Source organism: Chenopodium album, chromosome 26, assembly GCF_948465745.1.
Source record: "Chenopodium album chromosome 26, dcCheAlbu1.1, whole genome shotgun sequence".
Taxonomy (NCBI): domain Eukaryota; kingdom Viridiplantae; phylum Streptophyta; class Magnoliopsida; order Caryophyllales; family Amaranthaceae; genus Chenopodium; species Chenopodium album.
In genome coordinates this window covers 10,152,132-10,173,530 of record NC_137859.1, presented here as the reverse complement: position 1 = coordinate 10,173,530, position 21,399 = coordinate 10,152,132, and the positions used below count along the sequence as shown (strand labels likewise).

The following is a 21,399-nucleotide window of genomic DNA, read 5'->3' as shown; positions in this document are numbered from 1 at the left end:
ACCAAAAACTTCCTATTATAATTTGATTATCAACCCATTATTATGGTTTAAACATCAGACACACACTTTACTTTAATCAACTATTCAATTTATTTATAATAAGGTTGCTTACTAGAACTTAGATAAGTGTTTTACATAAGAGTATATGGCTATAGGCCTCCCACCCTTATACTTCATACTTCATACCATATGTTTGATCAATTACAATCAAGTCTCCTACCCTTATACTTCATAGTTCACCATATGTTTGATCAATTACAATCAAAATATACAATTTTTATGATATTCACATTAACTTAGAGCCTGTTCACTTACGTTGAAATTCAGTTCAGTTCAATTCAATTCAGCTCCTAATTTCCTTCTCTTATAAAAAATTCATTTCAATTCAATTCAGCTCAGTTCAGTCAATGAGAACATGCCCTTAGATAAGAGGGTGGTTATTGATTTTCAAAAATTACACACCACACCATGCTTAGAATTTGATACAATTAGTTGACATTATGCCATTATTTTCAAAGAGTACACAACACATTATTTTCAAAGATTAATGTTTAGGTAAGACCGTAAGAGGATATTCATATATACACATACGTACCACACAAGAATTACTCACCGTTAATTCTAAAAGGGCATCTGTTTGACATGCATTTGGCATTCCATGTGAAGTTTCAGCAGTCACTGTATGTCATAACTCATAAGCTTACATAAGACCAAGACATTATCGAGTTTGTACTGAATCTGGACACGATTACTGAAGAAATTGCTTGAGCTTTCACAGAAAGTATGTAAAAAGTGAGCAAATCGGTCATGAATGTAAAATCTAGACTGAAGGCAGTCCACATTCATGAAGATTAAATATATCCAAAAAATTCAGTCCCACCTTAGATAAGGACAGAGCTAACGGTTATTGTACCATGATAATCCATTTAGACATATAATTCATACTGCGTGAAAAAAATTCAGACACAGAAAACAGAAAGCAGGAACTAATCAAAGAAAATGAAAGATAGATAACCTGGACAAAAAAATTGCATTTTCTATAACACTACAGACTGAGGTCTGAATGAATTACAGAGATGAAACTATTTCGGATACTCGCCTTTGGCTAAAAGATTAAATACCAGCAAACAGAAAACCAAGCCTTCTATAATTTATATATCATAGCGTTGCAAAAAGATGGACAAGACAACACTAAAACCAATACTATCACTGCATCAAAGGCAAGTTTTTTTCCTTCATTCCGTTCTGAACAAAGTAAAGCACATTTAAGCCAAGGCAAGTAATTCACAATAATGGGAGTAGGAAGACACACTCTTTTAAGCTTGATCACCATCTGCACCACTTTGAGAACGGCCTCCCATACGTCCACGGCCACGACCACGGCCCCCACGACCATAGCCTCGGCCACCACCTCGACCACCTTGAAATCTACCACCTCGATCACTTTGATAGCCACCACCTCGACCACCTTGATACCCTCCGCCTCTACCACCTTGATACCCTGCGCTTCGATCACCTTGATACCCACCACCTTGATCTCCTTGATACCCACCACCCCGACCACCTTGGTAACCACCGCCTCGACCACCTTGGTACCCACCGCCTCGGCCACCTTGATAACCACCATCTCGATCTCCATAATACCTACTGTTTCGGCCTCCTTGAAACCCACTATCTCGGCCTCCTGGACCTCCTTGATAACCACCATCTCGGCCACCTGGCCCTCCTTGATACCCACCATCTTGGCCTGCTTGATATCCACTGTCTCGACTTACTTGATAACCACCATCTGTCACAAAATTTTTAAATAGCGTTGAGAATAGCATAGATGAGCCACATGAGTCAAATTCTCAAAAATATCTATCAAATAACTAGCAATTCTATTTGCATCAGTTATGTAGTACGCAAAGGACTCATATTGCTATAACACCCTTAATATTACTCTACAGAATTCATGGCTTCATGATACTTGCAGGCACACACATCTTCCATAGATTATTTGATTTAATCGACACTATTACAGTCAAACAAGGTATGGCACAGCCAATACTTTGCTCAATTCACATTTTAAAACTACTGATATCTCCAGAAAATGTATATATATATATATATATATATATATATATGAAAATGGGATATCCTTCACCAAATCAGCATTACAGCACCCTTACAATCCCAGAACTATATGAGTTTGGGGAACTGGTTAAAAAAATTCTGCAGAAATGTAGAGATGCGGAGATGAAAAGTTTCTTTACCAAATCAGCATTACAGCGCCCACTCTCAATCCCCAAATAATAGAGGGGGGTTTGGGAAATTGGTTAACATTTACTCTCTTTTTTTTTAATGCTAATATGTACAGTCATTGGTAGTGCAACAAATATACCATTGTTGCACAGGAAATTTTGGGATGCCAAGATGATAATCTGATTCAAGGAAAGTCAAACAAATTATACTCACCATAGTATCTCCCCCAGCCTCTACCTCGTCCACCTCCTCTGCCCCAGTTTGAGTACCCTCCATTATCTGCTTACAATCAATTAAGTAGATGTAATCAAAATTACAGTAACAGGAAACAATATGAGCGTAATGCTTAAAGAACAGTATTAATTTGAAGTTCATACCCTGGTATGATCCATAGCCACCCCTTCCCCAGTTCTGTCCTCGGCCTCTCCCTCTCCCTCTACCACGTCCGCGACCTCGACCATATGATTCTATCCAAAAGAAGGCCAAGAGAGAATTAGACAAACGGTGATTGAATAAAGTATACTCATACATTGGGGAGAACAATTAGCCTATTACCACCACGTTCTTGTCTAGGTTGAAGTTGCTGTTGCTGATAATAGTTTTGTTGTTTGGACTGCTCAAACTGGGATGGAGCTTGATACCTTCAAAACATAATATAATAAGAACCATTAAGAGCAGAGTTGATGTAAAACCATATCAGGCAGGAAGTTAAAAAAAAAACCGTCCAAACTTGAATTTAATGCATAGGAAAACAACTATAATTCAATTGCAGCACCATAGCTCATTAAACATATAAACTCAGCACCATAGCTCATTAAACATTAGGTAAAAATAATATGGTACATATAATGCTGGTTCATCAACTCAGCTTTAAAAACGAATAAACTCAGACAGCACTGATCCAGTTAAACATGATGTACTGTACAACTAAACTGACCAATATGGATGAAGCTTACAATTAACGTGTACACTCAAGACTCAACTACATATAAACTGATGAGAGTTCTTAAAATTTAATAGTAACGACATGCAATTAGCTCTGGAGAAGGGAGTATAAGATGAATACAACTACATAATAATCAATACAAGAAATCCACATGACTTATTGATAGTCCCCTATCCTAGGGATTCCCAATCAAAAAGTCATCCTCGAGTAGACAAAATACCAGGTTCCAGAAGTTTAACACACAAATAAGTACAGACAAGGAAGTTTCATGGGAGCAAACTTCAATAATAAATAAACAGGCAACAAAAATAGTACCCTGGAGAGTTCTTATTTAGCTCGTTAGTTGACAGGGTGATAGAGATCATTGATACTTGACGCTCTGTTTCCACTCTGCGTAGATCGAAAAGCAATTGTAAATGCAGCAATACATCAAAAAACAATAATACGTACATGATCTGCAGTAAAACTTACGGCATTAGACCCTCTTCAATGGGTTCCCAGAAATCTGTAATGCTAACTGAACTGATGACAGTGTCTTGATGCAAGTGGGGAATTCTCTTCTGCAATAGTTAACAACTTAGTACAGCTTAGTACAACTATTATAAAAACAGTGATCACCTTAAATTGTCGAAGAGAAGCTTAGAAGGGAATGACAGTCAAAGAATAGCCTAGAAGAGGATGACAAACCTTTATAATCTCTGAAATAGCAACAGTTTTGCTAATAGCCTGCCCCATAGCTTTCAAAACAATTTCTTTGGCATGCTTCTCCTGTAGAGTTTTCATAAGGTTTAATATGACTTGAGCAAAGGAACAAGGCACAATCGTAAAAACAATCAATTTCAACCTTCATATGAAGTTATGAACTTTACAAAACACACTTATACATAAGGCGAGCAGTCACATCACAGATTTAAAAGGTGCAAACCTAGATCTAAACACCAGCAACAGATCATCACAAGGAAGAGCAACAACAAAATATATGTAATATACAAGAGGTGTATAAAATTGATATCAAATGGCAATACGAACACCAAGAGTTTTCCAGCAATTTATAGCCAACAAAAAGAGTGCTCTATGCAGCATAATGAAGGGGGTAAATTTGATCCTGCTACACGATTGAGGGTAATCCCTGAATCAATTGTGATACTGCACTAAATCTGTGATGCTGACGGAACTGATGACAATGTCTTCATTCATATAAACCACCCCCCCCCAACCCCCCAATACATAGAAAAATTAAATTTATTTTTATAGAAGCACATAGGAAATTCAGTTTCCTTCCATAGTTCTTTGATGAAAAGATCCACACAAAAATGTAATTAGTTATTACTGAATCAACTTTACAATAAACCAAAATATCTTCCTGATACGAGATCAGAACCATGATTTATGGTAGTCATAACTCTGTAATCAAGCCCATATCATACATCTAGGCCATATCTCCTAATATTAATATTAATCAGAGTCATGCTGACCCCATAAGTTCTCAACTTTCACTATCTATTTATATAAGTCACATTAGTTTGAGGGAGCACAAACTGCTAAAAGTAGTGATTCACAGGTCTACCCTAAAATAGATTCTCTCATTAAGAAAGACTTTAATCAATTCACATTTCACCTCACACAGATGCTCATCCTACAATCGCGAGCACGAACCTCTGAGAACATAATGACGGCATTGAGACATGTAATTGGAACAGAAATCACAGTCAATATTCACCTGAAAATCGTTGCACTCTCAATGCATCAAAACATAATAACTCCATACAAATTACAAAACCTCAGCATTGTCTAATAATTACAAAACATCACTTCACTCTCACTAATACTCATCCTACAATCGTGAACATGAACATGAACCTGAACCTAATATACCTGAAACCAAAATCAGAGTCAATAATCACCTGAAACGGTTGCACTCTCAATACACCAAAACATAATAACTCCATACAAATAACAAAACCTCGGCATTGTCTGATCATTACATATACACCTCACTCTCAATAATACTTATCCAGTTATCCTACAATCGCGAACACAAACCTCAATTAGATGGAAACCAAAACCACAGTCAATCATTGCACTCTCAATACAACAAAACATAATAACTCCATACAAATTACAAAACTGCGGCATTGTCTAATCAATATATATACACCTCACTCTCACTAATACTCATCCTAAAATCGCGAACACGAACCTCAATCAATTGAAACCGAAATCACACTCAATAATCATCTAAAAATCGTTGTAATCTCACTACATTCATAATAATCCATTTCACTCATCATCCAAAATACGCATAAACAACACAATTACTCAACAAAATCACAAAAACCTCAGCATTGCCAAAAAGCGAGAATTACATCATTACAACAATAAAAAGCATGAAAATACGGTAAAAAACAACAAAAATCGGTCAAAAAATAGCAAAAAAAATCAGCAATTAAAACTGAAACAACGAATCAAACAAAAAAAAAAGAAAAAAAAAGTTGACCTGAAGAAGAGTAGTGGCATAGCTGATGTAATTGCGAATGAGACCTTGAGTAGTGATGCGAATTTCGTTCTCGTTAATCGGAATTTCAGGCTTAGGCTTCTCAACTCTAGCGTATTTGTCCATTGTTGATGACGATTGAGGAGAGAGAAAGTGCGATTTGGAGGAGAGAGAAAGATGAACTCAACCAACCCTAAAACCCTTGAGGAGAGAGATTAAGAACCCTAAAACCTCCAATCTAAATTCGAAGCCCAATGGTCAGTTTTATTTTACTTTAATTTATTTTTTTTAAAAAAATTAATTAATTATCCTAATTTTTTTAACTTTTTTTTGGCATTTTTCAAAGTGTGTATTTAATTGTAGATTTACGGATAAAGGAAGAGGGAATTTATCATATACATTATGGTACAGATTACGAAGAGAGTGAGAGAGAAATGTGGGGTTTGGATTTAGTTATGGTGTACGTGTACGGCTTAGATTGGTTGAGTGATGCAAAGTAGATTGGGCCTAAACTATTGGTTTTTAGGTTGGACTTTGGATACTGAGGATAGGTTTCAACTCTTTCAAGATAATAATGGTATTTATACGTTTTCCGTTTGTACGTCTAAACATAGCAGATTGAATAGCAAATGTAGGTTATTTAATGGTCGACTCTGTGTTAATTAATGATTGTACTTGTTCTAATCTATAACTTTCATACTTGAAACTAACATATTAGGAATTCCCCTCGTGAATAGGGTTTCTTAATACTCCGTATTATTTCTTCTTGCCTTTCTCAAAGAAAAAAAAAAAGTGTATAATACAATCAAAACTTTTTTTTTTAAAATGGGTTTGTGTCTTATGAGGATATAATACAACCAATTGTAGGGTGAAGACCCTTCTTGGTCATGTATTAGTTGTAAGTGTTTAGAGATTGGATTAGGTCCAATCTACAATTAAAGTCTAGTGGTTAGCTGGTTAACTATCCATTTACAAGTCAAGTAAATCTTGTGATGCACTCATGCATGCCTTAAGCGTTTCCATTCAAGATTTTAATTATTTTGTTGGCCATGTCATGTTGGACTGTGAGTTTGTAACACATTGTGCTTCTATAACCAATAGTAATAGTAAGGCATGATCAAGAACCACATATAATAACATGTTGTGTTGTGTTTTTCACGTTGAAAATTTCTACCCATGTAATGCCTTGAGTCAACTTAGTATCATCTTTAAATGATCAAACTTATTTTGAAAAGTGTGGAGTAGAAAACTAGAAAATGATCAAGGATCAAGGGGTGGGTCTATTTTTGTAATTTCACACTAGGGTATTGGATTAGTAACATCTTCCCAAAGTCGCACAAATTGAATTGGGCAAAAACTTCCGCCCAACATTCAAAAAATGGTACTCCCTCCGTCCCCAAATGATAGTCCCTTATGGCCTATTTTTAGTCCCAAATTGATAGTCCCATTTGCTTTTTTCAAGTACCATTAATATCAATTTTTTATCAAAATTTCCTCCAATTACAACAATATTTGTGCAAATTTAACTTTCCCACGTAAATTTTGTTTTTCAATGTACTTTTATTACTTTCTCTCTCTACTATTTTACATACCCAATGTAAATTTATCTTTTCAATATAATTTTACTACTTTTATTTAAGTTTCTTAATTCCCGTGATTTTTGCCCATAAGGGACTATCATTTGGGGACGGGGGGAGTAAAATTTTTAACTTTTACCCATTTGATCTTAGTAAAACCCTTTTTTTTTTCATTTCAGATAAGAGATCTATGTCAAATTTTATCAAAATCTAAAATTAAGTTGGATTTAAAAACAGGATTAAATATGATCACGCTTAAAAATTAAAAATAAAGATAATGTTAAAAGGACTTGTTGTTTTATGCTACTCTTTAATTAAAGCAAAGAGCCTTTTTTGCCTCTCTTTCTAACAATACCCTTCATTAGAATTACAAAGTACGGAGTAGATCAGATTGGAGGAAGAAGCTAGAGAGCAACGAGTCTTATTCCCTAAAATATCAAGTCGTATACATTTAAACGTCTTCATAATCTTGGGTGATAGTCTACAATGTATAGACAACTGATAATGTACAACATCCATCTAGCAAAATATAACAAAAACTAGTACGAGTAGTACATTTTTAGTCACTAAATCACCCTTTTTTAATTTAGGGTTTTCTTACGAGTACTAAATAACCTTTGATCTTTTTTTTTTTTAGGCAACCTTTGATCTTATTTAAGTTAATGATACTCGATTTGCCTCTTTTGTCTGCTCTTCATAGCTCTAGCACAACAACTGCCAAACAAAAAAAGGAACAAAGTAAGGCATACTGTAATTAGCTATTAAACCACAAGGGGAGGAAGAGAAAAAAAAAAAGAAAAAAAAATGTTATTTCATTTCATAATTTTCTTATAGTATAATTATTAGTTTGAATGAAAAAAGCCTTCATTTCGTGAAAATGAATTGTTATAAAGTTGATTCAGAATCAAATTTTGTGTACATAGTTATGCCTTTATCATCAACATAACACATAACACATAACACATATGATTCAAGTGATTTTAGTATGTACAAGTTCTAATAACAAATCTAAACCATGAAATCCCTATTCAAGTGTGAATAATTATTTAATTGTCCGTGCATTTTTTGAATACATTGACAATTCATTTCTTTTGACGGGGACAATTCATTTCATAGTTGAACATTATACATATAGTCAATTAACTTATTACCACCTATTAAATCAAATTTACTTGAAAAATACAAACAAATCTTAAATCAAATTACATAACATCAGACAGAAAGAGAGCTTACATTCATCATCGGTTGTGATCCAACTCCCCGTCTTACGAGCACATTCGTCGTACTTGATCGAAGGAGGAGCTGAAGCTGCAGAACAAGTAGTAGAACAACTCTGTACTTCCCATGCTATACTAATCTTTGGAGATTCATTTGTTATTTCATCATCAAAACCTCCTGATTTTACCGTCGCTGATTTATTCCTAAAGTGCATGACCTTAACAGCCCAAAAAAAAAAAAAAACAAAAAAATGTCACGTTAATAGTGTAACTTGAACTAGTGACGTCACAAATAAATAAGTAACTCTGAAGTCTGAATCATGACAGTACGAAAAAAAAAAAAATTGATCTGCCTACGCACATACGTGTTTTGTCATACCTTTTTTCCGAATTTCCCTCTTTTTTCAGATTTAGCAGCAGCAGCCCATCTCAAAAGCTCCTTCATCCTCGAAATCGTCTTATTTTTATTACCATCTCCTTTATTAGATCTGTCTTTCTTCTGATCAGACTGTCTGCAATGCTGTTTCTCATCTGCATTGCTGCTTGTTGTTGTTGTTGCTGCTGATGAATTCGTCGAATCACTAATTGGCAAGACCTTGTTTCCAACATGAGAAACTAGATCTGCCTTCTGATTATTTTTTCCTAGACCGCGAATCAGATCTTCCTTCATCTTCATCGATAAAATATACTGTCTTTGTTGATGTGTTAGCCTCGGGTTTAGGGTACTTAATCTTTTCTGATTAAGTGTCCTAGAGAAATATGTTCTTGAGTTACCTCTCCTAAGTAACAAACCTATGTACCTCAAGTTCTTACAGTCTAGGGTCGTTTCTTCGGGTTTTCGAACTTCGTTAAGATCTCTTTTTCTCTTGTGAGAAACTACCTCTTTTGATGGTTCCCTTACTGCAAAATATCAGGAAAACAAATGCTGTTTATGAATATTTATATATACAAATAAGCGCGATAAATCAATGGAAATCGATTGAACGTGTCGTTTAAGGTTAGTTTATGTATGTTACATACCCTTGGAGAGGTGATCAGCCTGTTTTTGATCATGTGCTACCTTGAATAACCACTGAAGAACCTGTTATATTTAATGTGTTAATTGTAAGATTAGAAAAGCCTAATTATTATGTGTTAGTACTAATTAAATAATTAGTGTGACAAAAAAGAAAGGAATTTTGATGGGATCATCAAAAAGTACTGTAAAGTTCACCTGCATGGCAATGAAAGTGCCTTTTATACTAGCAGACTTTCCTTGCTAATTTGTGAAGAAATTAGATTAATTTTTTAATCTTAATAATTTGGCTTTTTTTTTTTTTTTTTTTTTTTTGGGTCAACTGTACAGCACAAAGGAGATCTATCTGTGCTGTCTTAGTGACTTGTGTAGCAAAAAAGATTCTTGTCTAAGTTGTTGCAAATCTTTGAAGAAGAAGAAGAAGACAATTCAAGAGAGTTTAATTAGAGTGGAAATTGGAAAATCTAAGGGAAAGTGTTAGGAAAGGGAGACAACTTGGCATAGAGTGGGGGCTGGTTGGCCTTGTGATTCAATTTTGCATATAATGTGGAAGGGTATAGTATTATATAATATCGGGAACTCACATACTACTTTCTCATCAGTTCGGAATTAGTTGTTACTTGTTACGTTGCTCCAAACCTGTTGCAATCAGTATAAAGCTAGATTTTAGAGATTCATAACTTAAGATCGAAAGTTTAGATTTTTTTGAGCTAGTATTGGTGGCAATCTTTTGTGCCACGCACTTGAAATTGAAATTAACTATATTTTCGCCAAACCATCAGTGAATGTGATATTTTTCACCATTGAGAATTTGAGATACCTATGGGGTCATTTTCTTAGGGGGTGTAGAGTTGTGGGTTACATTTGGTTAATGAGTATCAATCAAACAATAGAATGAAATTGGTAAGAAAAAGATGGGTGCTTGTTGTTTATCCATGAAATGATCAATCAATGCATTTAGTGCACAATAACTTAATGCTACATATCTTTGCTAGCTATCTAGTATCTATAATATGTAGGTTTTTTGTAGTGGAAGGAGCAAGATTCAACTATTCAAGTTAATCAACCAATTAGATTGTATTATGACCTTATGGATGTTTTAGAAAGCCTTAAACTTTTTTATAAAAAGTTAGCAAAAATTAAACACAAGAGTTATGTGTTAAGTTCTTGTCATATAAAGGATCAGGATTCAAACTGATCAAGATGTGTTTTTTTATAAAGTCATAAGGGCAAAATTCTCAAATTCTATTGGACTTTTTATTTGTGATCTTTTAAACCAAATAACGGTCATAGTTATAGTATTAGGGTCCGTTCTCATTGACTGAACTCAGCTGAACTGAACTGAATATTTTATAAGAGAAGGAAATTAGGAGCTGAACTGAACTGAGCTGAATTGAACTGAATTTCAACGTATGAGAACAGGCCCTTACACTGTAATAGGTAATTAGAAGAATCAAGTTTAAAGTTTCTTTTTGTTTGCCATTATTCCTTCCTCAAAATTTTTGCAAAAAGCTCAAACTTGGGGCAAGGGCAACTATATTTATCAAAAGAGGTTTTTCAACCCTTTGCAAACCATGTAGAAGAAAACTACTCCATTAAAAAGACGTTTGGGAAATTCTCTCCGATAATCGTGATCTTTTATATTTTCTCAGTGGTAAAGTGTGAAATTTTTTATTACCAATGTTAATCACGAATTCATATTACTAAGCAAATGGTAACATTAATTAAAGTTTCATACTTTATCACTGAGAAAAAAATAAAAGTTTGTGATTACCAGAGAGAATAAAAGTTTCAGCCTTTTTTGTATTGGTGCAAGATTTTATTCAATGATAGATAATAGTTTTGATGAAAGAAACCTTTATTTAAACTTTTTTTTTTTAATTTTTTGTATTTATTAAATTTAGATTTCATTTGTTGATGTCGTATGACTTTTTATTACGGAGTAATAGATTAATTTATTCATTAAATTAAAAAAAATAATGTCGGTCGTATATTTGAACCGTATATTCTCAAGTACATATGTACTCTTTCTTAAAACAATACATACGTGTGATTAATGACAAGATCCTTATCATTAGCCACTACACAAAGAATTACATGCAATAGCAGGCACTTGCACTCCCATTCCCGCTCAATCCTTCTCCCAAGAATTCAATTCTCATAATAATGGTCCATAATATCATATCTTTGATTTAGTACATGAATTATGGACCTCATCTTAATCTATATACTTGTGTTATATAAGTAGCAAGCTATAGTCCACAAAGAACTATACTAGGCAATTGCTCTCCCTCTCAATCCTTCTCAAAGCTATAAATTCATCAAATTCAATTGCTAATTGTTGATGGTTGAGCATATAAGATAAAAAAAAGATATTTTATTAGGTAATGAAAACAATGTTGGCAAAATTGGTTGTTAGATCTCAAGTGGATCATAAATTAAACTAGCTAAACCACCGTATATGCTCACATGGGAGTGAGAAACCTACCAATCAACTACTAATCACAATCTTAATTTTATATTAATTTAATCAATTTTGCAGATTATGTTTTCTGTCAAAACAAACAGAACCCTAATAATAAATGGACAATCATTCATATAACTGTTCGTACTTCGTATAGGAGATCAATAACATCATCCAAACAACATTCTGTGAAAATTTAATTTTTATGTCAACCAAACAAGCCGTATGTATCTTCGAGGGACTAACTTTATGGAAATTGATTTTGGCACACCCTTTATTGATTTTGGCACACCCTTATGTGAGAAGAGCATAGAAAATTGTGCTCTCACATAAGGATATGCCAAAATCAATTGGGGGTGTGCCAAAATCATTTCCCTAACTTTATGTATGCGCTAGAGGGTCATTGAAATATCCTAATCAAAATATTCTAAGGACACACGTACATGTGGGGTGATGTGTCTCTATTCTCATCATTTGATATACATGGGAGATGTGGCCTAATCTTAATGGTCAAACTTGATCTAGAAAGAGAGGGAATATAGGAAGATGTCCCCAATTTAGGGGAATTTGGAAGAAATAACATGATTTTCACTGCGCTAACAACAAAGAGATGCAAGACTAATTGTTCTTCATTTATGTTATAGTAGCATATTTGTATATGGACGGTGGTGTGATTTTCAATTTTTTTTAATGCATGTTCTTTGTGCTTGATTGGAAAGAAATTAATGAAAGGACTTTATGTCTTGAAATCCAATCGATTGAATAAGTGTTGGTCCAATATATTTTACGGAGTAGTTTTTTTACTTTTTAGTTTTTACTCGATCATCTTTTTGTTGATGTTTTCATCTAATTTTGTAGGCCAAATAAAAAATCAATTGTATAAAAAAAATCTTATGAATTTTGATTGATTAAGGCCCAATTTAGGGTCTGTTCTTATTGACTGAACTCAGCTAAACTGAACTGAACTGAATATTTTATAAGAGAAGGAAATTAGGAGCTGAATTGAACTAAATTTCAATGTATGAAAATAGGCCCTTAGTAAAACATAATTTGGAAAAAATCAATTATAAACCCATAAACATTTGTAACACAAAGTTTTCATCATTTTTATCAATCACAATAATTTTAATTTAATACAATAATCAAGTTCAATAAGAAAGTCTTATGCTACTGAGTAATACTAAAACACGGAGTATTAAGGCATAATGTGGTATTTTAGCACGTATTTCAAAGAAGATACTAGGTAAATGGACAAATTAATTGAAATAACTTTATCATTGACAAGAAGAATTGTTAAGTTGTTACTATGTATGTTTTAAATTTTATAGCCTAATCCATCCATTAACCTTTTCTAGTCAGTTTCTCAAATAATGTGTTAAAAAGATGTGTTAGTAACTTTTAAGTAAAAGAAAACATATAAAGTATAGAGCATTTAGTTGGACTAACACTAAACTAAAAGTGGGTCACATTATTTGAAAATTAAAACTCTAGTATCATTATTTGCGCATGTGGTCTATATTAATTAAGTGAATTGTATTTTTCTACAATCTTTTTATCAGTTAGATTAAGAGTCTAGTAGTCTAATCTTTGTAACATATTCAAGTGATTTATAACTTTTATGAAGATCACAAGATCTTGTTTCAAGCTCAATTATTCCCTTGTTCGATTGATCACTACTTATTAGGGTGGTCCTTCAATATAGGGACCACTCAATCTTTGGTACTCCATAACTTGTTACTCTTCGTTGGTTCATTGACTTCGGGTCTGTTCTGATTGACTGAACTGAGTTGAATTGAACTGAATATTTTATGTGAGAAGGAAATTAAGAACTGAATTGAACTGAAAATATTCTAAAGAGAACAAGCCCTTCATCCTAATCATAATTGATCTAGGTTTAGATATGAAATTTGGAAACACAAGCAAAATTACATTTCACAATATTGTGTCAATAGAATTCATTTAATTTGAGTTGATGTGGTTAAAAACTTATGCTCTTAATCACTTAATAACACTCCATTAGTGGCTTAGTGCAAAAGTAAAATGATAAATCTTATTATAGTGTCCTATACTAGTGCAAAAGCAAATGATAACCTTATTAAAATAAAGTAAGAGACATGACCTCATATAACATGGCAAACTAAAAAGAGGAACATATAATTAACAATCCCCTAGATGATTGCCACAAATCACAATACTGTTGTGGACATATTTGCAAGTGACCAATAAGGTCTTAACCTAGTAACAAGGATGGAGGGTCTATGTACGATAGGTCAGTAAAAGTGTAACACATAGTGGCTCATCAACAACTACAGCTCATATGATTCCAGTCACCTAGAAAGCATTGTGATCAAGCACATTCCATGTACGTAGCAAGTCGCAGCACAAAAGAATGCATTGATTGCTGAAAGATAAAGAGATTTTTCTGGGAAAAGAAGATGGCAGTTTTCTTAAATGTAAATATGCAAACTATACATGGGTGATTCAAATTGGAAATTTGAAATGTTCCTGACCTGAGAAACCTAAATTTACAACAGCAAGCTCAAATTAAGCTCACTAAATTTAACAGGCCACTAAAACATAAAGGAATGAAGAGCTACCCACAGCAGAGCTAATTTGAACCTGGCAATCTCCAACTGCGAACATGATGCCACCTTCAGAGCAAATCGCTTGAGACTACCGCCCTTTCTGACTAATGACCAATTATCATTATGCTGGTAGATGAAGGTTCTGCACATGACAAAGATTGATCGTATACATATTATCAAGATGAAGCAAAAAAGGCATTAAGCACAGTAAATTGTAAGAGAAGTTCCCCCATATCTCATTACCCATTCAAGATTAATATTTCACAAGCGGTCTCTCCTAAACCCAGATTGGGTTAAACGACGCCGCTGTCTTGGAGCGGATGAAGTACCAGGCTCTGCCTCATCTGCAAACACATTCATCTCATCATCGTCTGTAAAGCTATCATCACCATCACCATCTTCATCTTGTAGGCCAAGAAGATTCTCCCCCCAAAGGTACCTCTGCCGGGATGAACCCCCTGATGAGCGTCTATGCCTTGTCCATGGCCGAGAACGACTCCTTGGTCCTGCCAAGGATTGCATAGATCCAAGCATCTGGAAGAAAAACAAAGTAGTAAACAACCGCCCACTAGCATCTGATGATGTCCTCTCCCTTTCAACTGGTGGCCTATCTCTATCATTGTAATCTATCACATAATCACCGAGCACAACAGCCCCTGGCATAGCTGACCGGATAGCACTAACAATGTCATCATGTTCTCTCTGATGCTCCAAGTGTCTCCAAGCTCGCTGTCTTGATGGATCAATTTCAGCAGGTCGAACTCTGGGATGATCACGCCTTGCATGCCTGCGCAACTCACGATAGTTACCTACAAATGTGCATGATTCTCGAGTACAGCTCCGAGACTTCAAATTTAAATGATTACGAGCCTCTTCTACAACTGTCACCCCTAAAACATCTCCCCTACATAGAGGGCATTTTAAATTTGATTTTTTTGCCAGTTCATCATGTTCCAACCTATCCCTCAAAGATTCGAAATTTTGTCTTCCTACAGCCTCTCGTTCAATATCATAATCGGCAGAATCACTGGACCTTCTAGTTGAAATAGTTCTATTGCCTCTGTTGTGGACCCTATGAGGCACAGGTAACTCATTCCCAAACAATGGGGTAAATCGAGGGTCAGAAACCAGGCTTGAATCCTGGAGGTTTGTAGGATCAAGTGAGGCATCTGGTGAATTGGTGTTGGAGTCTGTCTTGAGTTTCCTATACCGATCCAGGCAATTTGAATGCCTGTAACTTGTATCACAGACATAAGATCTACAGCCTTTTGCATGTGAGGTGCACAAAAGAAGAACTGCATTATGAGGATGTTCCATGCAGATGGGGCACAATGCTGCATCCCATTCCTTTTGCACATCACACACATCTGCATCCAAGGACATGCTTCTTTTCTTACCAGCCATCTTGTATGCACTGAAGTATCTCAGAAGAACATATTAGAGATCTTTTCGAAGTTAAGACAATTAAGGAACTTCTTAGAGAAGATATAAATCATTTATTGGATTGTGGAAAAAATATCCTGGCACTTCAAATTTTTGGATACCTCAACCAGTAAGAGCAACAATGTACATGACAAGTCTTTCAGACTGCAAGTATGTAAAACCCAAAACACTCATCTAGTCACCTTTCATACCCAAAAAAGAGAGAAGGGGAAAAAAAAAAACACCCCCACAGAGGCAGGCCACACTCGAGCTTCAACCTAGAAGGCTAGAACTCCAAAAACAGTGAAGGCTGCACATATGATTTTTGAAGTTATACCAATATCTATAACAAGGTCCTTTAACCTAAGAACATGCTTGATTAAGGCCCTATTCTCCTCATCTTACAAAATTAACAGTAATATAATTTTAATTCACTAAAAATAATAAATAAAAAACATTATTAAACATAATTTTTAATCAGTAAAATCAGTTTAATTGGTAAAAATAGTTTTGGTTCAATAGAAATCAAGTGAAGTGGAAGAGGTAGATTAGGAAATTGGGTATAAATTTACTCCTAGGTAAACTAAAGTAAAATAATAGTTTGATAGTGTAAACAACATCTATCAACAATAGGCTAAAATTCATTGAGGCAATCCAATCTCACAAATTTCATATAATCTCCTTAAAAATTGTACTTGTTGGACTAAGCTACTGTACAATCCCTAACCAAGCCTTCCAACAGGCAATTATATCAATATATCCTCAGAAATACACAAGCATAATATTACTACCATAACAGAAAACACAAATTCGCCATTACCTCGGTCTATATAACAAGTTCCCCGGGAATTAGAATACTCTAGATTAACCCAGGAAGAATAAGTTGCAACTGTACAGGCAAAGTAAATGCATATAGGTCTACAGGACATATTTCTGCTAGCATATACCCAGCTATCATTCTAAAAGCACAGGATCAGACAGCCCAGGATATATAAGAAATGAGTATATACAAGAGTTCCAGCTTTCCTTTATGCTTCCAAGCTCCATATCAAAAGCTAAACTAAAACTTTAACATCCTCAAAAGTCAAAAGTAACAGCATGAGCTATAAATTACATCCCTAAGCCATCCCACATCCATCACCTTGAGTCCTTGATGCTATTGTTAGCGTCCACAAATGACTAGTGAAAATGTAAACAGGCAAATGTACAAGTCTAGAAAAAGGATAATACATTGACAAAGGCACGAGCACTGTGTTCACTTGAAGTACAAAAGAGTGAGCATAATGTACACATGGCCGACATGGGTTCAGCCCGAAAATCCACAATACATCAGCAAAAAGAAGTAGAAACAGTCTAAACTAATGATCATATGTCCCCAATGCACTCACATATTCTATCCACGGATCTGCTAATTATATTCTAAAATCAAAATGGGCAGCCTATGCAATCACCAGTAATGAAGCCACAAAAACACTTCACTGCCATACATGTATCGACCTTTCCTAATAACTTGGTTTAATAGTGGACTACTGGACTCCATCAGACAGTACTAAAATTACAGCAATCCACTAATACGAGTAATTTGAAATCAAATAAGCAATTATAATTCTCCAAGTACCTGTTAACTTATGTATTTTTTTTCCTTGATAAAATATTTACACTAACCTCTTCTCAAAAATGATCTTCACATTCATAAATTAAAGGTAGACCATGCCTCACTAATAAGATAGACAACACAATCAAGAAGATTGACTGCTTGACTGGTAAAGCTAACAAACTATACTTCATAGATCAAGTAACTATGCCAAATCCTCAACATTCTAATCAATTCATAGATATTACATTTATACCAAAAACATAGAATTATAAATATTTTTAAAAAAAGCTTGAATCCAACACTTAGTCATCTAACCATGTTCTAGAAAAGTACCTGAACCTGAGTAACATAGAAGGCAAGCATAGAAGTTTGCATACTGCAACCAAACCAAAATGAAAGAGGCAGATGACCTCTAGATAGATCAAATCTTTTACCAAAACAAAAAAAAATGAAGAGATTCAAGTTGAAGTCGTCAACTATTGTCTCAAAGTAAACAGCTAGCAATTTTGAAGACAAAGAATAGCAACTAAATGAAAGATCATATCTTTTACAAGTAATGGCTTCAAGCAAGGAAACATGCAATTACAATTAAGTAAATCACATTGACTCCAATTTCAAATTACAATTGACCACAAGCTAAGTGACACTTACCAAATAAAGGATTTGAGAAGTAATTTTCTGAACTTGAAGCTCCTGAATGTTTGACAGTGAATGATAATACCACGCTTACAGTATGCAACACAAAGTAAAAGAAAGATAATTCCTCATGCAACGCTCCAAGATGTGTAAGTTTATATGCTTAATCTACAAGTCTTGGTGAAAGAGTGCCTGGACAGTGAATCAAATGATCTCTTAAAATTTAAAACTGCAGACCAAAATCACGGACATTTTCAGGCTGCACTATATTCGAAAAAGGAAACCACACAATCCAAGCATAACATTTCCACACAATTGAAACTACATATAGAAATAATAATCTCCAACAACTATTTTAAAACGAAAAAGGTGACCATACAATAAAAGAAGCAGGAACTGCCAACCAGAACTTCCAATGCTTTCCACAAAAAACCAATAAGAAAAAAAGATACAGCACACTTCAGCATTAAAACAGCCATCAAAACAATGCCCAACCTCAGTTCCATTCAAAATAATAACATGATACACTATTATATATATGCCTATAATACAATATACTCTAGATTATTATGTAATCTATCAAAATGTACTAGATTCAAATTTAAAACAGCTACCAAAACAATTACCCAAACTCGAATTAATACAGAATACATCAGATTCAGCCTTAAAATAGTACTAACGAGTCAGGACAATTGCCCAACCTCGACTCAATGTAAAGTGCACTACAGGGCTCCCAAATCACATAATCTACGCTCTAAAAGTGTGATCCCATACTTTATCCAAATCTTTTGTAACAATTGGAGCATTCTAATTTAACATCATCATGAATGAACTCGATTTTGGTCCAAAGTCAGCTTTAATCTTATAGCTAGAACTTAAAGTATACCAATCAAGCAATTACTATTAAGATTTCAACAATCAACATCATCCACCATCAGAAAATTGTCTAAATTTCTGTTCCAAATTTAATTTACACGAAAACCCAATTTCCCAAACATGAAATTTCTTCTTCCCAAACAAACTTCCAGTAAAAACATGCAATAAGAAAAATTAAATTCATCCAAACAACACTCATAACACCAATTATCAGAAAATTGAATAGATGATAACAGATTTAACCTAAAACTAATCACCAAACCCTAACCCTAACCCTAATCCCCAAAACATAAATCAAAGTTCATTTTCCGAAATTGATCAAATTCAAGTCAATCAACCGCATAAAAAACCAACCAGATGTATAAATTCACAACAAATTAATCACGAAACGAAGAACACATGAATTAAATTGCAAGATTCAAAGCAAAAAGGCTAAAGATTTTTACAATAATCGGTTATCTCTAATCGATTTGGCTGAAAAAAGATTGAAGGATTGATTTAACGATCAGAAATGGGGTTGAATTTCAGTGGCGTAATAATGCCGACATAAGAGGATGATGATGAAAAATTGAATCAAACGTGTTAGAATTTATTGTGATTAAATTATTTATACACCATCAAAAAATAAATAAAGAAAGAAAGAAAGAAAGAAAGAGAACGTTTATCGAGAGCCTACTTGGTTGTGTAATTCCGAACCGCCTTTGGCATTGAGAGTTTGAGACTAGGCATGGGAATTAACATCAAATGTCAAACGAGTCCGGTCAGGTCAGGTCAGGTCGGGTCGGGTTGGGTTGGGTTCGAGTTGATTAGTTAGAAATTGAGATTGAACTGTCTTTTATGTTGGGTCAGATTATATCCTTAGGTATTCAATTTTATTTTTTTTGGTTTTGAATAGTGAGTATGTAATAAAATAATTGTTTCCGAACTTTTAAGAACAATTAGTTGTGTTGTTGTCTAGTGATGTCACTTAACGTTATTCAGTTGAAATCAAGGAATCGAGTTAGTGAATATTTTTTATAGTTGACCGGATATCGATAAGTTAAGGGGTATTGATGTTAAATGGCAAATGTAAATAAACTCTTTTCCATGAAAGCTATGGTTTGAGCTTTGAACTAGCAATCGCATGTAAACTATTCCTTCTAACAAAACCCTTTCCCATTAAGTTTTGAACAAATTATTGATTTAGGCAACCTTTTATTAACTATGGTGGCTAATACGTGCGATTCGCGTACCATAGGTAGCAATATTTGTGAAGCTCTTTCAATTTGGCCTTACATCATAACTTTAGTTGTTAGTAGCATTAATAAGGGAAAATATGTAAACAAATATTTTTAAGGGTATGAATGTCCATACACTATTTTTAAGAATTTTTTTTTTTTGTTGTAAAAAAAAGTGTTAAGTAACATTAATGGGGACAATTAAGTAAATAAACATTTAGAGGGTATCATTGTCCAGGCACTATTCATAAGAGTTATCTCATAATTTTTTAAAAGTAGGGATAGATATATTGTCGGATGAGTTAGGGGGCGTTTGGTTTGTAGGATTTAGGTTTTAGGTATGAGTTACTAAAAAAATCTTTGTTGCCCTACAAGTCTAAAAGGGCGAGATTTGGATGTACAAATCTAAGGGCCTGATTTGATGTACTGAATTGAGCTGAGCTGAGCTAAACTGAACTAAACTGATTGGAGTGAACTGAATTGAATAGAGTTGAAATGAATTGTTTATGAGAAAATAAAATCGGGAATTGAACTGAACTGAACTGAAATTAAGTTGTAGAGAACAGGCCCTAAATCGTCCTCTTTGATCTCATATCTTGTAGTGTGTTTGATACTTTGATATTTTGGATCCATGAGCCTTTATTGTCCCATCCCTACATATAATTTCCCAAGTGTTGTTTATTTTTAGGAAAGGAGTTTGGGTGGTGAATGGTTCAAAACAAGATCTGATAGATTTTTTATATTGTTTGTAGATTCCAAAACTACTCCCAGGATCTTCTAGAATCGGGGAGAAAAGTTCTAACCACTTAAGCTATTCCTCATTCTCTATTTCACATATAGTTGAGTAATCATTATATTAATTCATGCTCTCAGTAGCAGATTGATATAATGACTTAGATATCATCTTACAACTAAAAGTGTACCATGGTTTCTCAAATACAGAGTGTATTTCAATAACATACATTTTTCCAACGTAAATCAGTCAAATTCCTAATTCAAACGGTTGCAATTTATGAAAAAATGGAATGAGTATTTTCATGTTGAGAAACTTGTATTTTTTTTGTTAAAAAATATCGTTATTCTTAATTATTCTTAATAAAAATATCGGG

General features: G+C 34.1%; 3 protein-coding genes across 5 annotated transcripts; all 3 read right to left on the bottom strand.

Annotated features, from left to right (window-relative positions):
- Positions 1 to 1,016: 1,016 nt before the first annotated feature.
- Positions 1,017 to 5,938, bottom strand: LOC145617855 (uncharacterized). The gene is made up of 8 exons (XM_081672610.1): positions 5,688 to 5,938; positions 3,878 to 3,958; positions 3,662 to 3,750; positions 3,506 to 3,580; positions 2,800 to 2,885; positions 2,622 to 2,711; positions 2,458 to 2,523; positions 1,017 to 1,789 (listed from the first exon to the last, which is right to left on the bottom strand). Exons 1-8 carry the CDS (start codon positions 5,808 to 5,810, stop codon positions 1,317 to 1,319), a joined length of 1,083 nt encoding a protein of 360 aa, XP_081528736.1. The 5' UTR covers positions 5,811 to 5,938; the 3' UTR covers positions 1,017 to 1,316.
- Positions 5,939 to 7,606: 1,668 nt separating this feature from the next.
- Positions 7,607 to 10,009, bottom strand: LOC145618432 (uncharacterized). Its single transcript, XM_081673201.1, has 5 exons — positions 9,692 to 10,009; positions 9,499 to 9,559; positions 8,858 to 9,378; positions 8,495 to 8,696; positions 7,607 to 7,975 (listed from the first exon to the last, which is right to left on the bottom strand). The coding sequence occupies exons 1-5, from the start codon at positions 9,695 to 9,697 to the stop codon at positions 7,956 to 7,958; spliced, it is 810 nt and encodes a 269-aa protein (XP_081529327.1). The 5' UTR covers positions 9,698 to 10,009; the 3' UTR covers positions 7,607 to 7,955.
- A 4,365-nt stretch (positions 10,010 to 14,374) lies between these two features.
- Positions 14,375 to 19,794, bottom strand: LOC145617242 (uncharacterized). Of its 3 annotated transcripts, none has more exons than XM_081671936.1 (4): positions 19,750 to 19,794; positions 18,213 to 18,389; positions 14,786 to 15,956; positions 14,375 to 14,684 (listed from the first exon to the last, which is right to left on the bottom strand). In XM_081671936.1, the coding sequence occupies exon 3, from the start codon at positions 15,944 to 15,946 to the stop codon at positions 14,804 to 14,806; it is 1,143 nt and encodes a 380-aa protein (XP_081528062.1). In that variant the 5' UTR covers positions 15,947 to 15,956; positions 18,213 to 18,389; positions 19,750 to 19,794; the 3' UTR covers positions 14,375 to 14,684; positions 14,786 to 14,803. The 3 variants fall into 3 exon arrangements, with proteins under 3 accessions (XP_081528062.1, XP_081528061.1, XP_081528060.1); XM_081671935.1 differs by lacking the exon at positions 19,750 to 19,794 and adding an exon at positions 19,520 to 19,712 and having other exon boundaries at positions 18,213 to 18,426; XM_081671934.1 differs by lacking the exon at positions 19,750 to 19,794 and adding an exon at positions 19,520 to 19,712.
- Positions 19,795 to 21,399: the final 1,605 nt, after the last annotated feature.

Bases quoted from the DNA above. Each gene is read 5' to 3' on its own strand.
- LOC145617855 (XM_081672610.1), bottom strand. From the start codon at position 5,810: ATGGACAAATACGCTAGAGTTGAGAAGCCTAAGCCTGAAATTCCGATT. The intron at 3,751-3,877 runs GTTTGTCATCCT...TAACTATTGCAG, and splicing joins CTATTTCAGAGATTATAAAG to AAGAGAATTCCCCACTTGCA. The intron at 2,524-2,621 runs GTATGAACTTCA...GATTGTAAGCAG, and splicing joins TGGCTATGGATCATACCAGG to ATAATGGAGGGTACTCAAAC.
- LOC145618432 (XM_081673201.1), bottom strand. The intron at 8,697-8,857 runs GTATGACAAAAC...TGGGCTGTTAAG, and splicing joins GAGGGAAATTCGGAAAAAAG to GTCATGCACTTTAGGAATAA. The intron at 7,976-8,494 runs GTAAGCTCTCTT...TTTGTTTGGCAG, and splicing joins GATCACAACCGATGATGAAT to TTGTTGTGCTAGAGCTATGA.
- LOC145617242 (XM_081671936.1), bottom strand. From the start codon at position 15,946: ATGGCTGGTAAGAAAAGAAGCATGTCCTTGGATGCAGATGTGTGTGAT.